Source organism: Lactuca saligna, chromosome 9 (genome assembly GCF_052625555.1).
Source record: "Lactuca saligna cultivar CGN05327 chromosome 9, ASM5262555v1, whole genome shotgun sequence".
Classification (NCBI taxonomy): Eukaryota; Viridiplantae; Streptophyta; class Magnoliopsida; order Asterales; family Asteraceae; genus Lactuca; species Lactuca saligna.
In genome coordinates, this window is record NC_136425.1 from 26,807,133 (window position 1) to 26,820,065 (window position 12,933).

General features: G+C 34.3%; 2 protein-coding genes across 2 annotated transcripts; one reads left to right on the forward strand and one right to left on the reverse strand.

Moving 5' to 3' along the window:
• The first annotated feature begins 1,577 nt into the window (after positions 1-1,577).
• ESP4 (HEAT repeat-containing protein) lies at positions 1,578-8,876 on the forward strand. Its single transcript, XM_078973248.1, has 26 exons — positions 1,578-1,958; positions 2,442-2,601; positions 2,781-2,873; positions 2,958-3,072; positions 3,147-3,315; positions 3,427-3,601; positions 3,909-4,010; positions 4,127-5,191; positions 5,267-5,335; positions 5,401-5,517; positions 5,614-5,856; positions 5,937-5,984; positions 6,061-6,165; positions 6,248-6,421; positions 6,515-6,577; positions 6,690-6,797; positions 6,890-6,973; positions 7,044-7,091; positions 7,290-7,364; positions 7,561-7,662; positions 7,761-7,841; positions 7,913-7,984; positions 8,070-8,114; positions 8,184-8,267; positions 8,345-8,448; positions 8,522-8,876. Exons 1-26 carry the CDS (start codon positions 1,741-1,743, stop codon positions 8,766-8,768), a joined length of 3,966 nt encoding a protein of 1,321 aa, XP_078829374.1. The 5' UTR covers positions 1,578-1,740; the 3' UTR covers positions 8,769-8,876.
• Positions 8,877-9,572: 696 nt separating this feature from the next.
• LOC145015846 (UDP-glucosyltransferase 29-like) lies at positions 9,573-11,076 on the reverse strand. Its single transcript, XM_078974320.1, has one exon. It carries the CDS (start codon positions 11,074-11,076, stop codon positions 9,697-9,699), a length of 1,380 nt encoding a protein of 459 aa, XP_078830446.1. The 3' UTR covers positions 9,573-9,696.
• Positions 11,077-12,933: the final 1,857 nt, after the last annotated feature.

The window sequence follows — 12,933 nt, forward strand, 5'->3', positions numbered from 1 at the left end:
TGTGGAGGATAAGGGTTGCATTCATGTAAACCCTAATGCCCATGACCTTTCATTTCCATAGGATCCATGGGTTAAACACTCCATAGACTATTCATGAAAGCTTAGCCCAACCTAAATGAACTTAACCCATGCTATATATAAGAGTCAATATTTAATTAGTACATTTTGATCACTAAATTAATTCTATATTAATTATTGATCAATACTAATTAAATAATATGATTTCATATTAATATATTAGAGTTTATAATATATTAATATAAATTATAAGTATCATTTTTCTCATTTTGTCTATCTAATTGTTCCAATGCCATACAACCCAAATGGCCCATGCCAAATCGGGTCAAGTACATACAAATTATAGTTATGGACTTAGACACTAATCAAATAGTCACTAAGCGTTGTGCTTACAGATTTTGATTATGGTTTCAGGTACTTCCGTTTCGAAAGGAAAGGGCATGGCTTGATCGCAATACATACTCCTGTATTTTCCGCAATATGTGATATTTGGGAATGAACTCTAATAATTGTCTTATTTAAAATACTTTTAAAAGTTTGGATAAAGATACAATCGTGTTTTGATTATAATAAAAATGAAAATTTTACCATTTGATTTTCAAGATGTTACAGAAGATTTAAGTATAAAGATTTGGAAGTCAAATTTTATAGATAATCACTTAATGACCAAATAATTATACCATAAGAATTCTAGACCCTATTATAAATAAAGGTGCCCGAAAATCGGATTTTGAAATTGTTACAAAGGCCTTAATTCGACTGGTCTCTTCACACTCTCAAAACCCCGACTTTCCTCGATGGATCTTCCTAAAGCTCGCGACGCGTCTAACGAACAAAACCCTAATCGTACAGGGTTTTGTATTATGGTCAATAAGGTTGTCAGAGTTGTTGATCTGCTTCTTTGGGTGTGACTACGAAAGAGGAATCATAGTTTGGATTATATTCATCCATTACAATGGCCAGAACAAAGAAGACCAAAGGCTACAAGGGCGTGCATCATTAAAACCCATATGGTTATAGTTGCATCAAATTTGATTGAATTAATTATCCTCCCACGAGTTATGGATTTCATATTGGTCCTTCCGTTTTGCTTTTGTGGCAAAACTTTCTTAGTGATAACAATTCACGAAACTCGTTTTAAAACAATTATGAATTCTTGGGTGTAAGTGAAAGGAAAATATGAAAAACACATGATATGTAATGCAAAAAGTTTCGAATATCATGTCTAAAATGTATATTCACAGTCCTGAAATGTAAGTCCATGTATAATATTGATTATGTTAGTCCAAAATTGACTACGATAGTTTAGAATGTACATTTTCAAGTGTAATATTAAATTTACAATAGAATTAATGTGACCATCACTAACTCTAAAAATGTGTCGTTATAATAAATATAATGTTTTTTCTAAAACTGAAAATGTAATTATTTTTATCAACAAGCTTAATTATTGAATTTTCTATTAAGTTTTCCATTTATTTATATTTATCTATATTTATTATGTAACTAATTTATTAAAGATTTTGTCAAGAGACCAAAATTACAAGTTAAAACTAAAAAAAGCCTCTCGTGTCAGAGCTGTGAAAACGTGAACCCGTCCCCTGTTCCGCAGTTCACAAATCCCACCGAAGGCCAAAACACACCGCTTCAATCGAAGTCCAGTTGGGGAATTGTTAGTATTAGGGTTCATGAACTAGGGATTTTGCTGTTTGCTGGTAGATCATGGTCGGAATGATGCAAACGATTTCGAGGGAGAAGTTTGCTAACCTCATTGACTCCGCCAAGTTCTCCACTGATGTTCCTTCGAAGCTCGAGACCTTACGTAGATTAAAAGATAAGTTTTCTGGCGCAGAAGACCCTCACTTGGTCATGGAGTTCCTTCCCCAACTTCTTGATCTCCACACAGACCGCTGCAGTCCCGTTCGCAGATACGTTGCAGAGTGCGTATCATAAACCCTGATTGATATTTCATTAAGCTATCGTTTTTTCCATTATATTTCTCAAATTGGCAACACGTTGGTCAATTTGAATAACCTTCTATCCAAAATGTTCAATCCCTACTCATTTGTCTGGAGAATTATTTTGGCCAGGAAAGAGTATGGGGTTTGCATTGGAATTCTTTCTAGCATTCAACGAGAGCCAGGTCCAAAAACTAGAAATTAAGTATAATCCTTTTGTCTTTGGGCCATAATCTAATAATTTAAACTTGCCCTGTTGACTAAAGATATTGCTAGAGAAGTTTAGATCATTCACCTGGATATTTTACATCCCTATATTTGAAAGGACATTACACGAATGAAAAAATGCTCAACCTCAGAAACATGGAGTTGCCTATGTGCTGTGTGAACTTTTTGATTTGTGGTTTTCCTGTATATAAATTAGAAAAGCACCGGACTTCATGACTGATTGCTTCTTTTTTGCAGGATTGCTGGTGATGTTGGGTTGAATTATACTGATTTATTACCTGAAGTTGTACCTTTATTGATAACTCTCTTAAGAGATGGCACACCAGCAGTTGCTAGACAAGCAATCACATGTGGAATCAGTTTATTCCAACGAGCTCTTACCAAAATGGCAATTCAGGTAACTTTCATAATGTTGATTGCTGAAATAAATCGGATGATGATATCAGTTTTCAAACATATATAAAGTCGAGGAGAAGGAGATGTTATTGTGATCTTTGATTTTTTATCTTCACAATGATCATTCATATCCAATATGGTTCCAAAATATATAGCATTACTGATAGATGTAGCTCACAGGGTTTGTATTCAAGTGAGTTGGATGATTCTCTTGAGTCATCATGGGCATGGGTGTTGAAGCTTAAAGATGAAATATATTCAATGGCATACAAGGTAAGCACTATTCTCAAACATTTGTCACAACCTTTTTACATAATGTATGCATTCTGATTCTCTGTAACTGGATATTTTTTCAAGCCGGAAAGTGATGGAAGAAAGTTGGTTGCACTTAAGTTCATTGAAGCAGTAACTCTTCTATATACAGCTGATCCAAGTGCCTCTTCTGAACCACCTGAAGATCAAACTTCTGGAGGTATTTCTCCTCTACTATCAATACATTATTTGTTCTTATTGATGATGCTTTTTGTCTGATTACTTGTGTTGTAGAGATGCCAGATGAATTTAACATAGCATGGCTTCGTGGAGGGCATCCCATACTTAATGTTAGTGATTTATCAATTGAAGCAAGTAGGAACTTAGGTTTGTTGCTTGATCAGCTAAGATATCCAGCTGTGAAGTCACTCAGCAATATGGTGGTGATTGTTCTAATCAAAAGGTATCTGATCTCTGTCATTCAAATATATGCTATAGTAGTTTCTATATGAAACCTCACTTGTAGAAAAGTGAATCGTTGTTCTTCCAAATGTTTATTCAAATGCATCTGCAGTCTTTCAGCAATTGCAAAGAAAAGACCTTCATTTTATGGTCGAATTCTTCCAGTTTTACTTGGTTTGGATCCATCAAGCACTGCTGTTAAACCAGGACATGTGTCGGGGGTTCATCATGCTTTAAAAAATGCTTTCCTCTCCTGTTTGAAATGCACTCATCCAGGGGCTGTTCCGGTAATTCTCTCACTTTCTTCATTTCTTCCTTGCAGTTGCCACCTGTCTATTACATACAAACTCTCTTTTTCTTTAACCCATTAAGTTGTGTATGTCTAAAGTGGTTGAATTGGTAATGATGTGATAAAGTGTTGTACATATAAAGTCTTTTTCTTCATTTTTGGCTTAACCCTGTAATTATTATGTCAAATTAAGTAAAGGGTTGTGTCTTAATACAACCATATATTAAGTGCTTAATCCATAAAGCTCTTCTCATTGTTATTGTTATTATTGGTATCATTAGTATTAATTATATGTGTTTCCATAGTGGAGGGATCGTTTAGTTGGATCACTTAGAGAAATGAAAGCTGGAGGATTGGCTGAAGAAGCCCTTCAACAACTTTCTGTGGCTAATTCAGTAATTGCACAGGTACCTGACCCCATCCACATAAACTTCTCATTTAAATGGGTCGATTTGGGTTCTCAAGGGGTCAAAATCGTACAATTCAAAAACTTGGCTAAAAATGGATGTTCAATTTCTTACAGGATATAAAACCCTCAACAGAAATATCTGCAGTGAGGAAAAGGCCTGAAGTACAAGATGTTAATGATCTGAATAAAGATGATGCATGTGGAAAACGTGCCAGGTCAACACCTAATTTGACCGAGGAACCTACACAAGGCTCAAAGGGCGATAACGGAAATTCAAAAAAGAATGTAGACAATGGACCTGTGCAGCAGCTTGTGACTATGTTTAGATCATTGGTTGCACAGGGTGAACAATCTGCTGCAATGTTGGAAATTCTTATCAGTAGTTTATCTGCTGATTTACTAGCTCAAGTAGTCATGGCCAATATGCCAAATCTTCCTTCAATTCGCCCTACACAAGAAGGAAAGGAAGATATTCTCAACAGTGGGTCCCATCTGTCTACATATTTGGCAGAAATAATTTCACGCTCCAATAACTCTCAAATCACTCAATCTGCAACCGATATGCACCCTGATGAGCCACAGAAGCCTGAAGTGGAAGTTGAACACCCTGCAGCAAAAGATGCTGACATGGCACATTCTGTTACTGAGCAAGAAGACGTGGTCCCCACAGGCCCACTCTTTTCTGTTGATATACCATCTATAAAAACTGTTACTTCAGTAATTCCATTAGAAGATACTGATATAGGAGAACTTGAAGATGGTATACCTGGTCTAGATTCTTCCACCCGGGATGATGACATGCCTGAAATCCAAGTCGACACCTCATTGGTTTCTGCTGACATGGAAGAAGACACTCAAGAACAAATCACGAATATTGCCAGGTCATCAATGGATATAGACATAGCTCCTTCAATGTCTACAGATAAGTCTGAGGAACTTAGTCCAAAAGCAGCTATGGCAGATGCAAACAACATCAATTCATCAACAGCAACTTCTGTTCAGTTAACATCTAAAGTGGTTTTGCCTAAAATGTCTGCACCTGTTATCAGCCTTACAGATGAACAAAAGGATCTTGTACAGAAATCGGCTTTTATTCGCATCATTGAAGCTTATAAGCTTATAGCAGTTGCTGGAGGCTCACAGCTTCGCTTTTCCTTACTTTCCTTTTTAGGAGTTGAGGTAATAAATAATTTGCAAAATATCTAATAGTTTAGTGTCTCTGCTACAATTTTGAGTACTTTAATGTTGTTGCAGTTTCCTTTGGAGTTGGATGCTTGGAGACTTCTACAAACACACATACTTTCAGATTATACAAGTCATGAGGTAATATATTTATAAATTCAAAATATTTAAAACAACAAGAGTGACTTATTCTTGATTTCTTTCAGGGTCACGAGTTAACGTTACGTGTCCTCTATAGACTCTTTGGAGAAGCAGAAGCAGAAAATGACTTCTTTTCTTCAACAACTGCAACTTCTGTATATGAAATGTTTCTTCTGAAAGTGGTTTGTAAAGATTCTTAGTTTCTTTATAACTATCATCATTCATTTTACTATTCTAGCATGTAAAGTATGATTTCTAAAGGGTTAAAATTGTTTCAGGCAGAAACACTGAGAGATTCTTTTCCATCCAGTGACAAATCTTTAAGTAGATTGCTGAGTGAAGTTCCTTACCTACCAAAGTCAGTTCTTAAGTTGTTGGAATGTTTATGTGTTCCTGGAAACAGTGAACAAAATGAGGAGATACACAGTGGAGATCGAGTGCATCAAGGTCTCAGTATTGTTTGGAGTTTAATTCTTCTCAGACCTCCCACTAGAGATGTCTGTTTAAAAATTGCCTTACAGGTATATAAAAGATATTTATATATGATCTACATAATAATATTCTCTTTATCTTGATATTTTGACCTAGGGTTTTTCAACAGAGTGCAGTGCACCACTTGGAGGAAGTGCGAATGAAAGCCATTCGTCTGGTATATATATATCATAAATTACTATTTTTTTTTCTCTACATTTAAAAACAAATGTTGATTTTATTGTGAAATCTAGGTGGCAAACAAGCTTTATCCTATATCGTCCATTTCTTTGCAAATTGAAGATTTTGCAAAGGAAATGCTGTTATCAGCAATGAATGATGATGCTGAATTAACAAAGGTGTGGATTTTACATAATATGAAATGTCAACAACACAAAAAAAATATAATATTTAACTTCTTGTTCATTGTATATGTAATAGGACACTGAGATGGAAAAACCTTTGACCGAAAGTCAACCATCATCAGTTAATGCCATGATCACAAAGGATAGTGTCTCTGAGGTGGGCCAGCCATGTACATCTGAAAGCATTCAGACCACTTCAATAACCGATGCACAGCGATGCATGTCTCTCTATTTTGCCCTTTGTACAAAGGTATAAATATAATATTTATATCATCACAGTATTTTTTCTTTTTTTTTTTTTAAAAAAAAAGATATTAATTATTTGCATGTTTTTGAGTTACAGAAACATTCTCTTTTTCGTCAGCTGTTGATTGTTTACAAGAATATGTCAAAAGCAGCAAAGCAGGTTTGACTTTTGAGAAGTTTGTTGTGCATGAGTTATTTTATTTTATTTAAAAGCAACATAAATAAATGAAACTACATTTCTATTTTCTAATTTATTGTCTATTTTTGTGAAGGCAATTTGTGTCCAAATCCCAAAACTAGTTCGCACAATTGGTGCATCACCTCAGCTTCTTGAAATCATTTCAGATCCACCTGCTGGAAGCGAGATCCTTCTAATGCAGGTCATTTATATATATATATTTTATTATTTTCAAGAAAGTGGAGAATGCTTTTATTTATTTATTATTTATTCATGTTCATTTGTTTTCAACAGGTTGTGCAAACACTAACAGATGGGGCAATTCCTTCACCTGACTTGATAGCTACCATTAAGAAGTTATATGACACAAAACTTAAGGTATAAAATATAATATTACTTGTTTTATGCATTAAATTCTACCTTCATGTTAATCTGTTTTACATGACAGGATGCAGAGATTCTTATTCCGATATTACCCTTCCTACCGAAACATGAGGTTTTCTTCCCTTCTTGCTATAACAAGCTCTCCAAAAATACAAAGAAAACACTTAACAGTTAACATATCTCTTCATTCATGTTTTTGATCTTCTGGGAGAAAAAGATAATTGTCGATTGAGTAAATGAATCATTATTATTATTATTTTTTTGGTTCTTGTGACGTATTGTTAACATTTATTGGTTTTTATTTTGTCAGCTTCTTCAGATATTTCCCTGTTTTGTAAATCTTCCACCAGATAAATTCCAGGCTGCACTTACACGTACCTTGCAGGTAATTTTTATTTCTTTCTGCTTTTTAAGACATTGTAGTTTAAATATTTTGAAATTATAGCATTGTACATAATACTTTTGAATTCTTTCTTTTTACAACATTGTACTTTGAAACATCTACTCAAATATAATATAAACAAGTAAATGAAAGTACATTTCTTTCATTTAACCCTAATTTACAACTCATTAATATACAGGAATCATCTCAAGGTGGCCAAGCTCCAGTTCTTACTCCAACTGAAGTACTAATTGGTATCCATGGCATCGATCCTGAGAGAGATGGAATTCCCTTAAAGAAGGCATGCATTTGTATTCTTCAATCTTTTATTTTTCCTTTTCCACTTGTCATTATTCAACTAAACAAACAATTTGTTTACTTTATGTTTCGCATAAGCAGGTTACAGATGCATGCAACACTTGCTTTCAGCAACGACAGATATTTACCCAACAAGTTCTAGCAAAAGTTTTAAACCAATTGGTATGTATGTGGGTTGACTCTGTTTTTGAAAAAAATTTAACTGAAACATTATTATTTATATTTATATTCAGGTTGAGCAGACTCCTCTCCCAATGCTGTTCATGCGAACAGTGATCCAGACCATTGGTGCATTTCCCTCTCTGGTAAGTTGCAATGGGGTGTTTTGGATTTGGATACGTGTATTTCATTTGAAGTAATCATGTGATATTGAATATAAATATAATACAGGTGGATTTTATTATGGAGATTCTATCTCGCCTTGTCACAAAGCAGGTGAGTGCTACTTTACTATTATTACATATTTTTATCTACAAAATAATAATGATTTATTGTTTTCTTCAGATATGGAAGAATCCAAAGCTGTGGGTAGGATTCTTGAAATGTGCTCAGCTAACAAAACCTCAATCTTTCGGGGTTCTACTTCAGGTAATAATATAATGAAATGATGGAAATTTTTTGTTTTTGTAAATGATTGATTTGTGAAATGTGAATTTTGTTATTAGCTTCCTCCCGCACAGCTGGAAATAGCATTGAATAAACAGCCTGTACTCAAGGCTCCCTTGGTTGCCTACGCGAGTCAACCAGACTTAAGATCTTCACTTCCAAGGTTCTCTCTATAACCATAACTAACTAACTATGTCCATTACACTCACTCGTAACACTTTTTTTTTTTTTTCCAGATCCGTTCTGGTGGTTCTTGGGATTGCACAAGATTCTCAAAGTGTAAGTCACGCGCAAAGCACTCAATCTCATTCTCAGGCACAATCACAATCACAGTCACAGACACAGACGCAATCTCAGGCACAGTCTCATTCACAGTCACAATCACAATCACAGACGCAGTCTCAGGCACAGACGGTAGATACAGATACAGGCAATTCAGATAAAGTAGTGGCTGATGAACCCAAGGAATCTACTAACAGCTGAAACTGGTGTTGTCATACTTTTGTAACAATTTAAGTTCACATTACCATAAATTAATTAATTTCTTTTTTCCTACTTTCTGATTAAAATAAGATCGACTACCCTTGCTTACCTCAGTTTTTCACTCGGTCTTTATTTGACAAAGAACAGTTGTGACACATCCTTTTCGGATACATAAATCTTTTTGAAAAGATTATTTTAAATAATTGATCATTATAGACCTGGAATGTTTTATAAAGTCACTTCATGTTGATTTGTCGTTTTAAGCACATATCATATAATATATCGTTTCAATCTCATACCACCACATTTGATAATATATAAATTGTCTCTGAGTATCTTATTTCTTTGATTTTGTTTCAAGTCTTGTATGTTTTTTATTTTTGCTTTCATCATCTTCAACATGCTTGATGTTATTTTGACTATCACCATCAATGGTGGTTCTATACAGACAAAAACACCTGGAAACATGTTTTCATACCTACAAACACAAGTACTACACCAGGTTGATTATTCATATATAACCACATGTTGAAGATAAAGACTAATTTTTTACAACAAATTAACATGAAGGTGAAAAAAGGTTAAAGAATTTTTTAGACATGAACACATTACAAAGGATTACATTTACCGACTCATGGAAAACACACTATTAAATTAGACAGCTATATTGAAACAAAAGTAATTAAATATAATAAATATCACTGGAAATTGAAATATGATTATGAGGCTAAACACAAAAAAAAAAGGATAGCCTTTTCCTCAAGATCTCTAACCAAAAGAAAAAGAAATTAAAACATAGTATATGTTAGGATCTTTATGAAAATCATGTTAAAAATATTTTCATAATAAACCCCTAAACTAAAGTTATGTTTATATATCTAAGTAATAACTTTTAAAAACTAAACCAAGAGAGGAGATTTCCGTCATTTTAAACTTCACCAATTTCAATGGCTTCGTTAGTTTCACTGGTTCCAGCAGCACCACCACCACGGCTGCACAACTCCAGTAGCTCCACCGCCGCCGACTCGATCTCCTCCTCGCCTTTCATACTCAAATCAGAACTCATTTGCTTAGCTTTTTCCCTCACCACCTCCCCTAACTTACTAACGACCACGTGCCGAACAACCGCCGCCATCTTCTCCCGACTGAGCCGCCCATTTTCATCCCTCACCACCTCCATTCCAATCCCAATCTCCTCCACCAAACGAGCGTTGATCGGCTGATCAAGATGCATTGGCATGGCTATTACTGGAACACCAAACTTCATAGCTTCTATCGCTGAACTCCATCCACAGTGACTCACAAATCCACCAATGTTTTTGTGCCCTAATATTTTTCCTTGTGGCGCCCACCCTTCAATCACTAAACTCTTATCCTTCACCCTTTCAAGAAACCCTAATGGCAAAGCTTCTGAAAGGCTAAGTTTTCTTTCAACTTTTGGAAACCTTAAAACCCAGATGAAATTCACATCGCTTATTTCTAACCCATATGCAATTTCTTCCAAATCATCATCAGAAAGAAAATATTCGCTCCCGAAAGAAACAAAAACAGTAGATCCAACAGCTTTTGTTTCGAGCCACTGCATCACACTGTTTTGTTCGTCTTCTTCTTCTTCTACAGGTTCTGCAACAAGTGGACCTACTGGCACAATCCTTTTATCAGTAAGAACAGAAAGGTAATCACTGTACTTACCTTCAATCTCCTTGAAAGATTTCACAAGAACCATATCGGAAGATCGATTTACACACTCCATTACAAAGTCTTCATCTTTACGCATATCCTCTAAGCTTTTAACAACCTTTCCATACTCGTAGCTACGATAGTAGATGTTCGAGAAAGGAATCGCAATACCAGGGTGGTTGCTCAAGTGAAAATGAACCATGGTGGCAGCAACACTTGTGGTGATGAGCACCACGGAAGGGATTGTAAGGGCGGAGGCCGCCACCGGAGCCCATGGTTGAATGATATCGTAAATCAACAAATCAGGTTTTAGGGTTTTCAAGATACCTGAAAACTCATCAGTTGCCATGTCAAAAGCTTTCTTGAGAACAGGCATAAGATGAGATGGGAGGCCATTGGTGGTGTGCAGATCTGGTGGTAGCTCCGGTAGAGACGGAAGGTTAAGCTCTATGAACTGAATTGCTTGTGAAGTCTTGATTGATTTGAGATTTGCAGGAGTCGAACATAGGTGGATGTTAAAGAGGTTGGTGTTGCTTAGTTTTTTGGCTAGTTCTAGGAAAGGAGAAATGTGACCATGGCCTAACCATGGGAACATCAAAACGGTTTGCTTTCGTTCATATCTGTTCATCGTCATTTTTGTGATTCAGATGATATCGAAGTTGGTTTGTTTTAGAGATTGTCTGTGCGTTAATTATATAGACAAAGTTATGATGGAAACTGCTTACAATACGTATGGGGAAAATCTGCATGCAATCTTTCTATTCTACGTGCATGATTCAGTTTTGGGGTATCTTTTTAATACATAAAAGATATATATATTGATCGGCGGTTTATTTTATAATTAAAATACTCTAACGGTATCTTAAACAAAAATGCGATAAATTTGAAAGTTATTCAGCTTTGGCGTATTTATTAAAATCGATTATTGGTTTGTTTTAGTAAAATCGCGATTATTTTTAAATAAGTAATAGAATCTATATAAGATATTTTTAATTGATGTTTATCACCCAAAAAGGCTGTAAATCTACCTACTTAATATATGAATACCAATTAATTTGACACGCGTTATATCCAAAAATCTCTACCCTTCGAAGTGATATCTACGCAAATTCCTGATGAATTGGGATTTATTTAGGAAACAGGTTATATCCAAAAATCTCTACCGATCCATAATCGTTGCCAAAAATATTAATGCTCCATCGTTTCTTCTGTATTTTTCTCATCTAATCATCTCGCTGATTCTGCTTCTAAATATCAATAAAGTTTTTTTAATTTACTCTTCATCATTTTTTTCGAATCTTCTTGAGTGTTATTGGATTCCGAGACGATTGATTTGAATTTGATAAGTACACCACTGCACCTCCATTGTTATGGAAGCATATGATGATGAAATCGACCAAAAAGGTGAATGGATCGCAAGGCATGGGTTTGTATTCCATAATATGTTGATTATTATCTCCTTTCTCTAAGTTTCAGATCGATTTTCTATCAATATTTGTACAATTTTTAATTTGTTGATGGCTTCTTGACGTATTCCAAAAATTTATGTTTCTCTAATTTTTTATTCTTAAATTTGCACTTTTATCTACCATTTGGTCAAATACATGCAAAGAAACATGTAAGCTAAGCATATGAACAAACTCCAATGTTTGTCTGGCTCGAGAAATTCCGTTTTATCTGTTCCATTAAAGGTATAATCCCCGCCAATTCCTTCCTATTTAGCAATATTAATCGGCTATGCAAGTCTCCGTCTTCTTTTGTTGGATGATTCTCTTCACTTGCGACCTCATTAACTTCAGGATTTTGTATCGATCATTTTAGAAAAATCCTATTGTTTTCGTTTAGTTTGGTTCAATTTTGTTGGCGTTATACAGTGTTTAAAAAGAAATCCCAACATTTTTTATTTAATAACATCTAGGTTGATCAATAGCAATGTGATCATTTCTTTATAAATATTAAGACTATTTTAAGTTGGTAAAGAAAAGAACTAATAAAAATTGATTTTTTATTAACCATTTTAGGTTTATTACCTAGTGAATCTTTGAGTAGTAAGCATATTTTACTTTCATGAGAAACAAGAAATTGATCTTAATTTTTTTAAGTGATTGTTTTCGCAACAAAAGTTGAAGTTGTTAACAAGACAATTAGCAAATCATGTATTAATTAGTTGAAGTTCAGGTTAATCACTTAACTTAGGTTGCTGTCAAAAATTAAGTACTTCACATTTTAACTACTTAAATTATGTTGCTTTGCTTAAATATCACATGATATTTAAATTTATCTATTAAGAAGCATGAAAAGAAAATAACTTACAAAAATAATTTTGGTGGTGCTATAATAACAGGAATCTTACTTATCAACATATTTGATTTGTATTATATGGATAGCAATATTAGAATATCATAAATACAAGTTGGTACAATAAAAATACTTCTATTTATAATATATTTATCCTTATCTTCTTCTCATTTGAACAATACTAAAA

What these genes read in the sequence shown, in the direction of transcription:
- ESP4 (XM_078973248.1), top strand. Translation starts at nt 1,741, where the DNA reads ATGGTCGGAATGATGCAAACGATTTCGAGGGAGAAGTTTGCTAACCTC. An exon ending in TGAAGATCAAACTTCTGGAG is followed by an intron (nt 3,073 to 3,146) that starts GTATTTCTCCTC and finishes CTTGTGTTGTAG; the next exon opens with AGATGCCAGATGAATTTAAC. An exon ending in ATGATGCTGAATTAACAAAG is followed by an intron (nt 6,166 to 6,247) that starts GTGTGGATTTTA and finishes TATATGTAATAG; the next exon opens with GACACTGAGATGGAAAAACC.
- LOC145015846 (XM_078974320.1), bottom strand. Translation starts at nt 11,076, where the DNA reads ATGAACAGATATGAACGAAAGCAAACCGTTTTGATGTTCCCATGGTTA.